At 42.9% G+C, this 14,787-nt stretch overlaps 1 protein-coding gene across 2 annotated transcripts in view; it reads left to right on the top strand.

The window, feature by feature from the left end:
* Window positions 1-11,696, top strand: part of MMAA (metabolism of cobalamin associated A) — a 28,879-nt gene extending 17,183 nt beyond the window's left edge. For both annotated transcript variants that reach the window (XM_055550068.1, XM_055550067.1), the window contains exons 3-7: window positions 2,342-2,464; window positions 5,529-5,699; window positions 8,162-8,247; window positions 10,170-10,319; window positions 11,346-11,696. In XM_055550068.1, the coding sequence (XP_055406043.1) occupies window positions 2,342-2,464; window positions 5,529-5,699; window positions 8,162-8,247; window positions 10,170-10,319; window positions 11,346-11,636 (821 nt within the window). In that variant the 3' untranslated portion in view covers window positions 11,637-11,696. The remainder of the gene's footprint in view (window positions 1-2,341; window positions 2,465-5,528; window positions 5,700-8,161; window positions 8,248-10,169; window positions 10,320-11,345) is intronic.
* Window positions 11,697-14,787: the final 3,091 nt, after the last annotated feature.

Here is a 14,787-nt window from a genome sequence, read left to right as displayed (position 1 = left end):
AGTGAATTCCTTGTGGTTGGGGTTATATCAGCCATAATTGTCCTTATCACATTTCAAAATTTTGCTTCTTAGGTGTTTCATTAGTCTTTCTCCAGGCCAGTTTCACTTCTGTCAGGTACTTTTTTATTAGAGTTCCGAAAATGGCTTGGCTCTAAGCATGGTCATCTCAATACGCAAATGTATTTTAAAGGTGACCCCATGTTCATATACTATCTAAAATGTTCACTTGATTTCGTGAACAGTTGACCTGTTTCTGTTAATTGCAAATAAACTTGTTATATTTTCAAAATTGTGGATTCTAGAACAATGTAGATGTGTTTGACCAGAAGGAATTAAGCAGATCAGTTTTGGGTAGGATGCGTGCTTTTCATGATGGCAGACTAAGTGATTCCAACCTACCCGCCCACTAAAACAACTAGAAGTGGTGGACAAAGTGCAGAACATTTTTGAGGCGTGAGTAAATACACTTAAAAATGGATTGGCATTACATTATATCTCAGTTTATTTGCAGTATAGAGCCTAAAACCTCCTAGATTTTGTGGGTAATGAGGCCTGAATAAAGATAATTTCAAAAAGAGCTCACCAACTGCTATTTGTACTAATCCGTATTTGTCCTACATCTTATTCTTCTGCCCTCACGGAGAGGTGTCTCTTTTTGAAGGTACTGCACTGGACGTTAATAATCATTATGTATTGTAGACAGATAAAACAGCAAACTCCCATAGAGAAGTTTCAGTTATGAGCAAGTGTTTACTTACTGGCTGTAGAGAATCTTTGAAGAGAAAATGTCCAGAAATACTTAGAGTTAATGAGCAACTCACACATAATTGTTGTTCAGTTGCTCAGTCGTGTCTGACTCTTTGCAACCCCATGGACTGTAGCACACCAGGCTTCTCCATCCTTCACTATCTCCTGGAGTCTGCTCAAATTCATGTCCATTGGATCGGTGATGCCATCCAACTATCTCATCCTCTGTCACCCCTTTCTCCTCTTGCCCTCAACCTTTCCCAGTATCAGGGTCTTTTCCAATGAGTTGGCTCTGCATCAGGTGGCCAGAGTATTGGAACCTCAGCTTCAGTATCAGTCCTTCCAATGAGTATTCAGGGTTGATTTCCCTTAGGATTGACTGGTTTGATCTCCTTGCTGTCCGAGGGACTCTCAAGAGTCTTCTCCAGCACTACAGTTTGAAAGCATCAGTTGTCCTATCTGGACCTTTGTTGGCAAAGTAATGTCTCTGCTTTTTAATACGCTGTCTAGGCTTGTTATAGCTTTTCTTCCAAGGAACAAGTGTCTTTTAATTTCATGGAAATTTACAGCACTCTTCTGGTTCTTCCATCTTGATCTTACAAGGCCAGATAAACCTGGGTGTTTGTTGCAGTTGTTTTATCACCAGCATAAACTAAAGCAACAAATGTTTATTCAGCACCCATTAAGACAGAGACCTGCCCTGAAAATTGTAGTATGGTGCCAAGCATACCGTGTGCCATACATACTTTTGAGTGTAGTTACAATTAAGTCCTTATGTTTTGTAGTTTTTATTGAACATAGTTATATATTTCTCTCGACATCATGTGCTGTTCTAAACATATTGCAAAATTAACTCATCTCATCCTCACAATAACCTAAAGGTGCTCTTACATCCATTTTATGGCAGAGTATGCTTTTTAGCATACAAAATGATTAAATGACTTGCCCAAGATTACGCATCTCATGAGAGGCAGGGCTAGAAGCAGAACTGGCCAACTGACTGCAGAGTTTGTGTTTTCACCTTCCATGCTCTATGGACCCTCAAAATAGGGGAATTTCTGTCTGTCTTAATATAATTTTTTCCCCAGGATTCAGTTTATATTATTTCTTTGAGTTATGGGTGAGATGAAAAATTATCTTTCATAAATAGAAAGTTAGTTTCTCAGTTACTGGGAATTTCTAGAGTGAAGAGTTGTTTTTCAAATGTGAACATGGCATTGGGGTGGGTGGAATAATTCCTGATCGTGGTGAGAGGTGGGCAGATATTGTAGAAATTGAGCACAGTAAAAACATAGGAAACAAAATCGGCCCCCAAAGATCTGCATTATAGTAAAAAAGAAAATCACATTTAGTAATATTTACAAGTGAATCTGGTGAACGTATGGAACTCAGAATCGTTTCCTCTGTGTATCCCTGTTACTCAGGGAGTAGATAAATAGGTAGATTTTCATTTACTGCTTTAGGAAATGTTAAGCTGAGTTAATGGTGGTTTTAATAAATTAGGAGAAATAGAAGGAAGCCTAAGATTTTAGTCTAATAAAACTTATTGTGCTGATTTCATTTATTTAATTAAATTACAAACTCTCCACCGTAGGATTGTCTGGGCCTCCTGGTGCTGGAAAGTCAACCTTTATAGAATATTTTGGAAAAATGCTCACTGAGAGAGGACACAAATTATCTGTGCTGGCTGTGGACCCTTCTTCTTGTACTAGTGGAGGTGAGTATCACTGGTTTCTTTGTAAATTGCAGAGCAGGGGCTCCTGGGGCCAGCTCTCTGTTACAGCTTAGGGGCAAATTGAACCAGATTTGAGTTTGGTTTCAGTGAAGGTAGAGAGTTCAGGGAGCAAGGTGGAGACTGAGGGAGATGGTTTGGGTCATTGGATTTTCCAGAGGAGGTTCGCTTCCAGGTCACCCAGGAGTAAGCTGAGTACTTAGAGAACTAGGAGAACAAGTGCCAGAAGTTGAAGATAATCAAAAGCAAATGTCAGTGCTTTGTCTGTCACACCTGGGGCTCAGCCCCTTTCCCTCCTGTTGGCTTTCCTGCCTGCATCAACCCCTATGAGACACAGAAAATGACGTCTCACTCACTCATTTCCTCATATTGTTGTAACTTAAGCTTAAAGAAAAAAATCTTCATGCTCTATCTCACCTGTCACCTGTTTCTCCTACTTGTTCAGTTAAACAGAAAGCTCCTAGAAGGACCGTGTGATATACTGCGGTTCCCTGCGGCACGTAGCCCAGGACGCTGCACACGGTGCTGTGCAGTTACTTACTGATTTGGGGTCATGCAGTCACTCAGAGCTTAATTTGCAGCTCATCAGAGATAAAATGGATAAACTTAGTTCCCAAAAGGATCATTTAAGGGAAACATAAAGCATGCTATATAAATACTCAGGAAAGCTTTTTCTTCTCTTCTCTTTATGATTTAAGCATCTCACATGGCAGTTACTCATTTAACAAGTATTTTAGCACATACAGCGAGACCCTGTGCAAAGAACATGCTGTGTTGTTTAATGGTAAATAAGACACAGTCCTCTTGGCCTTGTGGAACTTTATATCTTCTGAGGGAAATAGGTGCACGCAGTCCATTACAGGGTAATACGTGTTGTGAAGGGAGAAATTCAGCTTGCTTTGTGGAAGGGTGGTTTTATATCCTGTGGGTTTAATGCTAAAAAGTAAAGATATCATCATCATATTTTAGGGGCTTTAGATCAACAGAGAGGTGGATAGCAATTCCTATTACCACCCATTGAGAAATTTAGCTGATAACATTCACAGTTTTTGATTCACTATAATGAAAAGGTTAACCATAAAATAAAATTTATACTTGCAAAGTTCAAGATTAAATCCATGTCAGTGCATTATCTTTTTTTTATAGTCTAAGAACTTTGTTAAAGGTAAGTACTAGCAGGTGTAAAGTACTAATAAGGTATAAAGAATTTATTTACAGTGGTCTTTATTTCCATATAGGTGCAAAGGCTTTTCTCCTCACCTTCATAAATACTCTATCATACTTGGAATAGCAAAAGGAAACAGTAGCTTGAGATGGAAGTAGCAGAAATGGTGGCATAAGATAATCTGATTGGGACTTCTCTGGTGGTCCAGTGGTGAAGACTCTGCCCTTTCATTTCCAGGGGCACAGGTTCAATCCCTGGTTGGGGAGCTAAGATCTCAAATGCGGCATAGTGCGGCCAAAAAAGTAAATAAATAAAAATTTTAAAATAAGTGTCTTTTTTTAAAAAAGGTAGTCTAATTAAAGCTGCATAGCCATGTGGTTTTTGACTTTTCTCAAACCAAAAATGATCCCTTTTTCAGGTGAAAATACATAGACTTTGAAAGAAAAAACAACATAAGGATAAACAGGATGCTCCAGTCTTACCTTATCATTGCAACAGTACATAAACATTTGAAAATAGCATTCCACTGAAGTTTGAGAAGCCTATTGTCAACCCTCATTGTGTTTTGGATTCACAGGCCCCCTGCAGTGGAAGTTTGGAGACCTCCCTAAGGGCTTGCAGTCAACAGTTTTGGATTTACTGACGGACAGCTATATGGGACAGTAATTTCATAAATGTTTAGTTTGGTGTGTAGGGAATCTATAGGATAATAATTTAAAGTATAGCTTTGGCAGATTGTTGACTTACACAGAGATGATTTCACCCAGAAAATTACTTTAGAACAACATTATGTGTACAGTAAATACGGTAGTTGAGCTCTGTCATAGGTATATGCTGTAGAATTAGAACCTATGAGAATTTGAAATTGGACTCATCAGGGAAAAGATCATCTGTTTAAGGAACGCCTCAGTGTTTAGCATCAGCCTTGGAAAAGTCAGCTCTGAAGCTGAAATTAAAATTCAGGTTAGCACAGCACCCACCCCCTTCAAATGTTATTATGTGCTTGGTTGTTCAGTTGTGTCCGACTCTTGGCGACCCCATGGACAGTAGCCCACCAGGCTCCTCTGTCCATGCAATTTTCCAGGCAAGGATACTAGAGTCCCTTGCAATTAGCTTCTCCAGGGGATGGTCCTGACCCAGGGATCAAACTTGGGAAATGCTACTATGTACTAACTAAAAGAAGATACAAGGTAATCTCACTAGTTCTAGAGCTCTCAGTCTTCTAGAATTTGCAGGTACTGATGTTTGCCAAAATAACTGCAGTAAGCCCTGAAACAGCACCAGTTCTGTTCCATAGGTATTGTGTTAATTGCCTACCGTGAGCAAGCACTAGGTAATATGTGAGACGCGATCCTACAGGCAGCAAACACGGGATAAAGCCGAGTTCCTCTTTAAATGGCCCTCCATGTTGTGGGCAGTTGTCCTGCACACTGAAGGATTTCGGCAGCATCCTTGGTCTCTACCTGCCAGATACCAGGAGCACCCAACCCCCCAGGTGTGACAAGTACACGTATCTCTAGATACTGATAAACACGTTCCGATGACAGTAAAGAAACCACCCCAGCTGAAATGGAAGATTGGTTTGGGGATTAGTAGAAGCTGAATTGGACAAGCAATTAGGTGGCAATCTCAGGGCCTCCAATGCAGGGCTGAAGAATCTATATTTGAACCGCTTAGTCAGTGAGCCATTGAGGGGCTGGAAATGTTAAACAGATTAATTTGGTATCATTACAATACACTGTGTTGGAAAAAAGTTTTAATAGTATGAGATATAGTTTGAGGTTTTGGGAGAAACATCCTAAAGCATTTCCCCTAAGAACTGGCTGATTGATCATTGGCCCTTATAGGTGTTCTGTGATTGTAAAATGTAACTGTGTGTTTCAGGATCACTCTTAGGTGATAAAACCCGAATGACTGAGTTATCTAGAGATATGAATGCATACATCAGGCCATCTCCTACTAGAGGCACTTTAGGAGGTGTGACGAGGACCACAAATGAAGCTATTCTTCTGTGCGAGGGAGGTGGATATGACGTCATTCTTGTTGAAACTGTGGGTGAGTGTGTTTTCTATTTCATAACAATAAAGTACTATTATAATGGACGTTGTATAGAGATGAGTAATGACTAATTTCATTTTGTTCATTCAGCAGATACTTACTAAAGAGATAATTAAATATAAGCTATCTCAGACTCTGTAGGAGATAGGAGTATGTAGGCTATGATCCTTTGTTGTTATTGTTCAGTCACTAAGTTGTGTCCAGCTCTTTGCAGCCCATGGACTGTAGCATGCCAGACTCCTCTGTCTTCCACTGTCTCCCATACTTTGCTCAAACTCATGTCCATTGAGTTGGTGGTACTATCTAACCATCTCATCCTGTGCCGCCTTCAGTCTTTCCTAGCATCAGGGTCTTTTCCAGTGAGTCGGCTCCAGGTGGCTAAAGTATTAGAGATTCAGCTTCAGCATCAGTCCTTCCAGTGAATATTCAGGGTTGATGTCCTTTAGGATTGATTGGTTTGATCTCCTTGTAGTCCAAGGGACTCTTCAAGAGTCTTCTCAAGCCCCACAATTTGAAAGCATCAATTCTTTGGCGCTCCGCCTTCTGTATGGTCCAAGTCCCAGCATCCGTACATGACTACTGGAAAAACTGTAGCTTTGACTATACGGACCTTTGTCGGCAAAGTGATGTCTCTGCTTTTTGATACACTTGTCTAAGTTTGTCACAGCTCTTCTTTCAAGGAGCAAGCGTCTTTTGATTTCATGGCTGCAGTCACCATCCGCAGTGATTTTGGAGCCCGAAAAAAGAAAATCTGTCACTGCTTCCACTTTTTCCCCTATTTACCTGAAGTGATGGGACTGGATTCCATGGTCTTAGTTTTTTGATTGTTGAGTTTCAAGCCAACTTTTTCCACTTTCTGCTTTCACCCTCATTAAGAGGCTCTTCAGTTCGTCTTCACTTTCTGCCACTAGAATGGCATCGTCTGCATATCTGAAGTTGTTGCTATTTCTCCCGGCAGTCTTGATTCCTGCTTGTGATTCATCCAGTCTGGCGAAGGATAAGCCGTATGTCTGGGTAGTGATGGCACGAGGTGGTATGTTTTCAGTGCCAGAGGGGAACTGTCAGCGTTAGGATGACCTGTGGAAACGCCACTTTACACCCAATTTGGGAATTCCATGGTGGTCCAGTGGTTAGGACTCAGCACCTTCACGTCCATGGCCCTGTTTCAGTCACTGGTCAGGGAACTAAGATCCCACAAGCCTTGTGGCATGGCGAAAAAAAACACCCAGCCATCCAAACAAAAAACATAACACCCCATTTTCTTAAAGCAGTCCTGTGTCTACAATATGTTTTCATTAAGAAAGCTAACGTACTTGGGCACATCATGTTTTATTTTATCTTTATATCCCTGGGACATAGTTGTACCCAGTGAATATACTGAAAAGGAAACACTGAGAACCTCGCATTCCTATGGAGAGACAGTCTGCTGTGTTACTGTGTGATCAGCGTTTGTGACACAACCTCACTCAGATTTAGGGGATCGGGGAAGACTTTGGGGATGAGGTGACAGAAGGACTCAGTTTTAAAGGGAGAGTGGGCAACGGCACCCCACTCCAGTACTCTTGCCTGGAAAATCCCATGGACAGAGGAGCCTGGAAGGCTGCAGTCCATGGGGTCGCTAAGAGTCAAACATGACTGAGCAACTTCACTTTGACTTTTCACTTTCATGCATTGGAGAAGGAACTGGCAACCCACTCCAGTATCCTTGCCTAGAGAATCCCAGGAATGGGGGAGCCTGGTAGGCTGCCGTCTATGGGGTCGCACAGAGTCGGACATGACTGAAGCGACTTAGCAGCAGCAGCAGCAGCAGAGTTAAGTAACAGAGGGGCTAAAGGGCCTTCCACTGAGACTCAGAGCAGTGAGTGCACGTGGCCCGGTTGAGGGGCACTGCAATTTGGGAAACAGGAAGGAAGCTGCATGAGGGCATTGAGGGGCATCGCTTTTCCTGGACCGCGAGGAAGAAGGAGCTGGCGTTGAACCCATGACCCTCTGGTGGTGCCTGTCCACACTGTCGAGGGATTTCTCTGGGAGAGACGCACACAGTAGCACTGATCCATGGTGGGGTTTGCAGGGCTGGTAGAAGGATGAGGAGGCAAGAAAGCTGCCATGTCGACAGGCCTGGTCTAAGCTTAGAATCAAGTGCTCTGGCTCTCCACCCTCAGAAGGGAAGCTGAGAAGGAGCATTGCGAGCAAGGAGGAAGCGCAGGTCTCCACGTTCCCTGCCCAGAGACTGAGCCGGTGGGAATGGGGGCGGGGGCAAGGTGGGGAGGACAGCTTTGCTCCTCAGGTGAGGCAGCAGCTTTTAATGCATTGTTCAGAGGTGGGTGTTTAAAGTGGGATCAGGTTGAGTGTGTGATGCTGAGTGATTCATGAACTGGAATGGAAGTGATGCTCAGGGTAGTCGAGAAAGTCAGATTTTTGTGACTGTTTCAGTAGACAGTCGTGACTTACGATTTCAGGTGTGGGACAGTCGGAGTTCGCTGTCGCCGACATGGTTGACATGTTCATTTTACTACTGCCACCGGCAGGAGGAGATGAATTACAGGTAATTATTTTGACTTTTTCACCCCCCCCAAACACAAAGTATACATCTCTGAAAGTACAAGTTCCCAATGTTGTGGGTTTTTGTCAATTAAGTTGATATTAGTGTAGGGGAAGAAATACCATTCACATTGGCTAAAATACCTAAGGCGGGCAAAGTCTCCATATTTTTTTTCCCGACTTATAGTTGTAGAACTTACGACCTTGAGCTAATCGTACAGCTTAGACTTTTCTACCTGTAACATGCGAGTGTGCCAATTGAGCAGTAGCTCCAGCCAAGAGACTACTGTCCACGGTTGTTTGTGCTATAGTCGGTTGAAACACTCCGCAGGGGAGCTCCCTTTGGTTTTAAGCGGGGACCCCACTAGTATGGTCTGTGCAGTATAGAGCACAGTTCCTCCTCTGGCCTGCAGGCGAGTCTGGAACTGACTCCCTGAGTTAGCGCAGCGTGCACAGGGTGGGCCCACCCTTCACAAGAGCAGCTCCACTCCAGACTCCAGCAGCAAGCCTGCGGTGCCCAGGCCCCACATGCCTCTGACTGGCCGCACAGTGGGGGTTTGCACTGCCCCTCGGGTTCAGTAGTTCACTGGAAGGATTCACAGATCTTAGGAAAGCGCTGTGTCACCAGTTAGAGTTTTATTATAAAGGAGACAAATCAAGACTAGCCAAATGAAGAGACAGAGAGAGACAGGTCTGGAAGGGTCACAGCCTCGAAGGTTCAGTGTCCTCGGGACACATTTACCTCTTGGCACACTCATGTGTATCACCAGCCAGGGAGTTCTCCTGAGCTTCAGTGCCTGTCGTTTTTGTTGGGGTTTTATTATGGAGGTGTGATTGACCAAATTGCCATCCACGTGATGAAACTCAGTCTGCAAACCCCACCCCCCAGAGGCTATCAGGCTGCTCACGTGGCTCAAAGCCCCTGCCCCCAATCATGTGGTTGACTTTCTGGTGCGGTCAGCCCCCATTCCGAATGATCTCTTTGCATAAACTCAGGCACCATCCTAGGCACTCACTGAATAATGGAGTTGCTCGTGTCACTCGGGAGACAAGGCCCTAGAGGTTACCTCCCAGGAGCCTCGGACAAAGACCAGCTGTTGCTGCTGCTGCTGTTCAGTTGCTAAGTCATGTCCTACTCTTGTGATCCCGTGGACTGCAGCCCACCAGGCTCCTCTGTCCTCCACTAAGCTCTTTATTATACAACACCTCACTTTCAGTTGAAAAATTCTGAAAAACTAGTGACATCAGACTCTGGTTGCTGCAGTTTAGAAACATTAGTAGAATTTAATCATTGCAAGTTATGTTTTAAAATGCTTGAAAAGGAATTTTAATCTTAGATAGCAAAATATTCATTTTCCACATAAGGTTTGGCCTTAGGATTTTTCTAGTGTTTTCATGCAGTGTAATTTAAATCAAGAGATTGAGACATTTTTAGCCATCAGCTTATTTTTTCCTCAGATGCAAATAGAAAAAAAAAAAACTCCATCTATTTAAGGGAAACTTCAAAGACTTTGTTTCTAGAAATGCATATGTTAGTGACAGGGTGTTTTCTTTAGAAGCACCTGAATGATGATGATTTTGCTTCCTGCAGGGTGAGCTCTGGGAGACGTGGAATCCATCATGAGACGGTGTGAACTGTCTCCTGTCACTCAATCACATTGTGTCTGAATGATGCATTTACTCTAATTCTGAATGTATTCCAGCATGTTAGTCTCCAAGTTTGAAAAAGATATTACAAATGACTTTCATAATCCTGAGACTCAATGCTTTTGAGTAAATTCCATCAAATAATTGTGATTCCTAGTAGAAGGTGCAGAGAAAAAGTCATAGAATTTGACTTTCAAAACCCCAGTGTGAACTGGTGTCCCATTGTTTTCTAGCATTAAATATTTGGGATAAGTCACTTTCCTCTCTTTTTCTCACGAGGGCATCAAAAGAGGAATAGTGGAGATGGCAGATCTGGTGGCTATCACCAAATCTGATGGAGACTTGATCGTGCCAGCTCGAAGGATACAAGCAGAGTATGTGAGCGCACTGAAATTACTGCGCAGGCGTTCAGGAGTCTGGAGACCAAAGGTTAGCTTGCGTTCCGTTCTGCATTTTTCTCCCTGAGTAGACTGTGCACATCAGAAGAGGGGATGTAAGTCCCAAGCTAGACATACAGTCCATCTTTGCTTGAATGTGAGATCACAGTTTTAAAAATTATGACAAAGCCAGAGCCTGTAGTGATTTTAAATACAGTCCCTCAACCACCAGATGTCAAAAACTGGATGTGAGGTGATAGATTAGATTGCTTAATGCTGGGCTCAAGCTGTTTGGAAGTGATGGCAAATCCATTCTGAAAAGATCCACCCTTAAGATTATGGCGCAATTAATGACTTGATTATCTACATTACAGTTTGAGTAAGAGAGAGAAGTCTTTTGATACGGTAACTCTCCTTCCCATTATGTTTGTTGGGTGATATTTTTAATAAGGAAAAAAAAAATCCAGTAGTAAGTGATGCAGTGATATTGATGGGGACACATTATCTGTAGAAGGACACCGTGTTATTAAAGAAGAAGCTACCATCGCTATAATGAGAACAATGGTGACGTCTCTTGCCATTGGCTTCCAGCATGTTGTCTTTTTTGCTGTGTCTGGAGCCACCTTGTCTGTGTGGGCACTGATGCTCAGTTCATAGCACCTGCTGAATCAGGCAGTTTGACGGAACAGTGCTGTGTTCTCAACTCGGTTTCATTGTATGGCACTCAGGCCTCAGGGAAACCTGTGTAGCATTGCCCGTCTCATCCCGGTGACCCTCCCATGGTTTACCTCTGTGGCCTTAAAAGACCGTGCAAGCAATCCTTGGTCAAAATAAACCTCTGAGCTAAAAACTTGACCTAGAATCCGTGTCTGATTTCTGCTTTGCACTTAGTAATCTTAGTAAGTTATCTTAGTACATTTCTCAGTGTATTTACTTTGACACAGTGATAAAAGATCTCATTTTTGTCACTTACCTCTTTCCATAGACTGTAAATATTAATTGGCAAATGCCAGCGTCCCCACGAAAGGGTTTTCTGTCATTGTGAGTACAATAATTCTGGTTCTTCCCTTTTCAACAGGTAATTCGTATTTCTGCCCGAAGTGGAGAGGGGATCACTGAAATGTGGGATAAAATGAAAGAATTCCAGGAGGTGATGCTTGTCAGTGGGGAGCTGGCTGCCAAGCGACAGAAGCAGCAGAAGGTCTGGATGTGGAACCTCATTCAGGAGAACGTCATAGAGCATTTCAGGAGCCACCCCGCAGTCCGGGAACAGATTCCTCTTCTGGAAAAGAGGGTTCTCAGTGGGGCCCTGTCCCCAGGACTAGCAGCAGACCTGTTGTTGAAAGCTTTTAAAAGCAGACATGAATGAAGTGCAGCCTACAGTGATTTTAATATATCTTTTAATAAAGTATTTTAATATTAAAAGTCACCTGTGTGCTTGTCTTTCCAGTAATTCTCTTGTGGTGCCCCTCGGCCTCCTTATTTGTGAACCATGCTTGGAAAGTCGAAGAGCATTAGCTACAGATGTCAAAGATCAGGCGGTCAGCTGCATGCGCAAGGTACATGTATGTCCCTCAGCTCCCCTTCTTCCTGTTGTCATGCCCTGACGTGGTGGCCTGTAGGATGGCGTCTCAGCAGTCACAGGCAGAGACAGCTGAGGACAGAAAGATGGACCTTAAGATGCTTTCTTTGGTTCTCTGTTCTCTGAGTTTCCAGAGAAAATGTAAGCCAGAGTGACTGCATTTTTGAAGTCTTCCTTGAAGCTAGAATAACATACACTGGGTTTCTAAGAGCTGGAAATCACGACATTTAACATACCAGACTGTTCTAGGAATTTCTGAAGTGGCCGTGTACATGAGTAGCACGGCAGTTGGAATGTGTAGGGATGTGAACACAACTTTAAAGTCTGCTCGTCTAGACTTGAGGATCCCCCGTGGTAGGCAGGAGAGCCCAAGGGAACTGGAGAAATCAGCTGCAAATAATGTGGGTCCAGTAATCCCCAGGAGTTAAGAGTACATCATGAAAAGGCCCAAGTGAGGTCAAAACGATTGAAGGGTTATTCAGTTTGAATGTTATCAGAGTTTTTGCTTCTCTTCCTTCTTGGCATCTGACTTCATATTAGCATCTTGAAAATGTACTTGATTCTCGATGACGAGGAACCAGTATTGTCCTCTGGAGGAAGCATGGCACAGTGATTAGACCTTGGGTTCTGGTATTGGGAGTGGTGAGTTTAAACCTAAACCAGTTACTTACTGGCTATGTCAGTTTGGACAAATAACCTACTCTTCTTTTTATTTATTATTATTTTTATTGGAATATAATTGCTTTACAGTGTCATGTTAGTTTCTGCTGTACAGCAAAGTGAATCAGCCCTACACACACACACCTACCATTCTGAGTTTCCTAGTTTCTTCCCTGGTAAATGTGGTGACTCAGATGGTAAAGAATCTGCCTGCAATGCAGGAGATCCAAGTTTGATGCCTGGGTTGGGAAGATCCCCTGGAGAAGGAAATGGCTACCCAGTTTAGAATTCTTCCTAGAGAATTCCATGGACAGAGGAGCCTGGTGTGCTGTAGTCCATGAAGTAGCAGAGTCGGACACAACTGAGCAACTAACACACACAATGGAATTGACATGGTAACTTTACAGGGTTGGTGAGGATACATGAGCTCATAGGCAAATCATTTTGCTGTCGCGGTGGTGCCCTGGAAGTGCTCGAAGTCTGCTTGATATTATCATGCTGTTCAAGTTACAGTACATGCAGCTGTGCAGACCTTATAAAAAGTTCAGTTTTTTCCCATGGTCTTATTACTACCATCATACTCTTAGGATATTTTATGATAGTCTTTAAAGTACCTGCTCTAGTTAATTCTTTGAATATATTTTATAGTATTTAATGGTAGTTATGACTATGTACATTTAAGTAAAATTATTTCTAACCATAAAATTTCTCCATTATTACTATTTTACCAAACATTGTTTTACATTTTTTTTTAAGGTTAGTGTTCTTGGCATACCTACCTGATAATTTTAGGATTAGGAGAAAATTGAAAAGGTCACACAGTCAATTTACCTAACTTTAAAAAGGACCACTATCAGACCACCCTATCCGATGAAAAACTGTTTCTAGAATCTTCCAAAGAAGGAATTCCGTAATTTCCCTTAGTAAGTAAGCTGTTACAGGGAATAACACCCTGTCATTTGTGGCCCAACGGAAGCAGCGCTAGGGCACAAACACACTGTTACGAACAAGGCAGAGAAAGGCTGGCATTTGTTAGGCCTGAATTTCTCTATGCATCTATTTCTCAGCTTGAACTGCTCTTATATGTTATAGATACAGCCATAAAAAGCATTAGAAAAGCTGCCTTGTGTTTCTGGTGTGGTTTTATACAATTGGCCATGATCTAGAGACCAATTTCCAAGGTTCACATTTCTGTTATTTGCTATACTAGAAGCTGTATAATAAAGTATATATATACTGTATAATATAGTAAAATGAAATAAATATAGTGGCCTTTAAAAATAATTCATGTTCCCTTTCATTAAGTTCAAAAATGCCATCACTCCTCCCCACCTCTGATTTTAGCAGGCTGGACCCCTGACCTGGTCAAAAACACAGGTTTTGGCTTAGCTACCCAGAGTGAAGTCTCAGCTCTATCACTAACCAGCTATATGATTGGAGGCAAGTTACTACCCCTCTGTATGCACTGACCTCCTCATCTGTAAAATCAGGGCAAGAACAGCTACTTTATGAGCTTAGGTGACTCAGTGGTAAAGAATCCACCTGCCATTACAAGAGACACAGGAGACGTGGGTTCGATCCCTAGGTCCGGAAGATCCCCTGGAGGAGGAAATGGCAACCCACTCCAGTATTCTTGCCTGGGAAATCCCAATGGACAGAGGAGCCTGGTGGGCTACAGTCAGTGGGGTCACAGAGTCAGACACGACTGAGCACACAGACATGCATAGCTACTTTATAGGTTGTTGGAATAATTAAAATGAGGTTGGATTTAAATTGCTTGGCATTCAGTGTGTTCGCTTCAGTCCTGTCCATCCTATGGACTGTGGCTGCCAGGCTCCTCTGTTCATCGGATTCTCGGGCAGGACTACTGGAGTGAGTTACTGTGCCGTCCTCCAGGGGGTCCTCGTGACCCAGGGACTGAACCTTTGTCTCTGAAGCCTCCTGCATTGGCAGGCGAGTTCTTTACCATTAGCACCACCTGGGAAGCCCACAGCAATTGGTAGGTGTTGTTGGAGATGTTATAGTTGACACTTTGTTTCACAAAACAGATTCACATCATCTTAGTTTGGCCAAACTACTTAATCTCACTGTGCCTCAGTTAATGAATGGGCTTGATAATAGTATTCACCCGGAGTTGTTGAAAGGACTGTCTTGAAACTTCTCTGGTGGTTCAGTGGCTGAGACTCTGCACTCCCAATGCAGGGGGCTCAGGTTTGATCCCTGGTCAGGGAACTAGACCTCTCATGCCACAGTTAAGAGTTTGCGTAGGCAGCAATGA

Source organism: Bubalus kerabau, chromosome 16 (genome assembly GCF_029407905.1).
Source record: "Bubalus kerabau isolate K-KA32 ecotype Philippines breed swamp buffalo chromosome 16, PCC_UOA_SB_1v2, whole genome shotgun sequence".
Taxonomy (NCBI): Eukaryota; Metazoa; Chordata; class Mammalia; order Artiodactyla; family Bovidae; genus Bubalus; species Bubalus kerabau.
The sequence above is the reverse complement of the archived record's forward strand: the minus strand, read 5'-3'. Positions and strand labels throughout refer to the sequence as shown.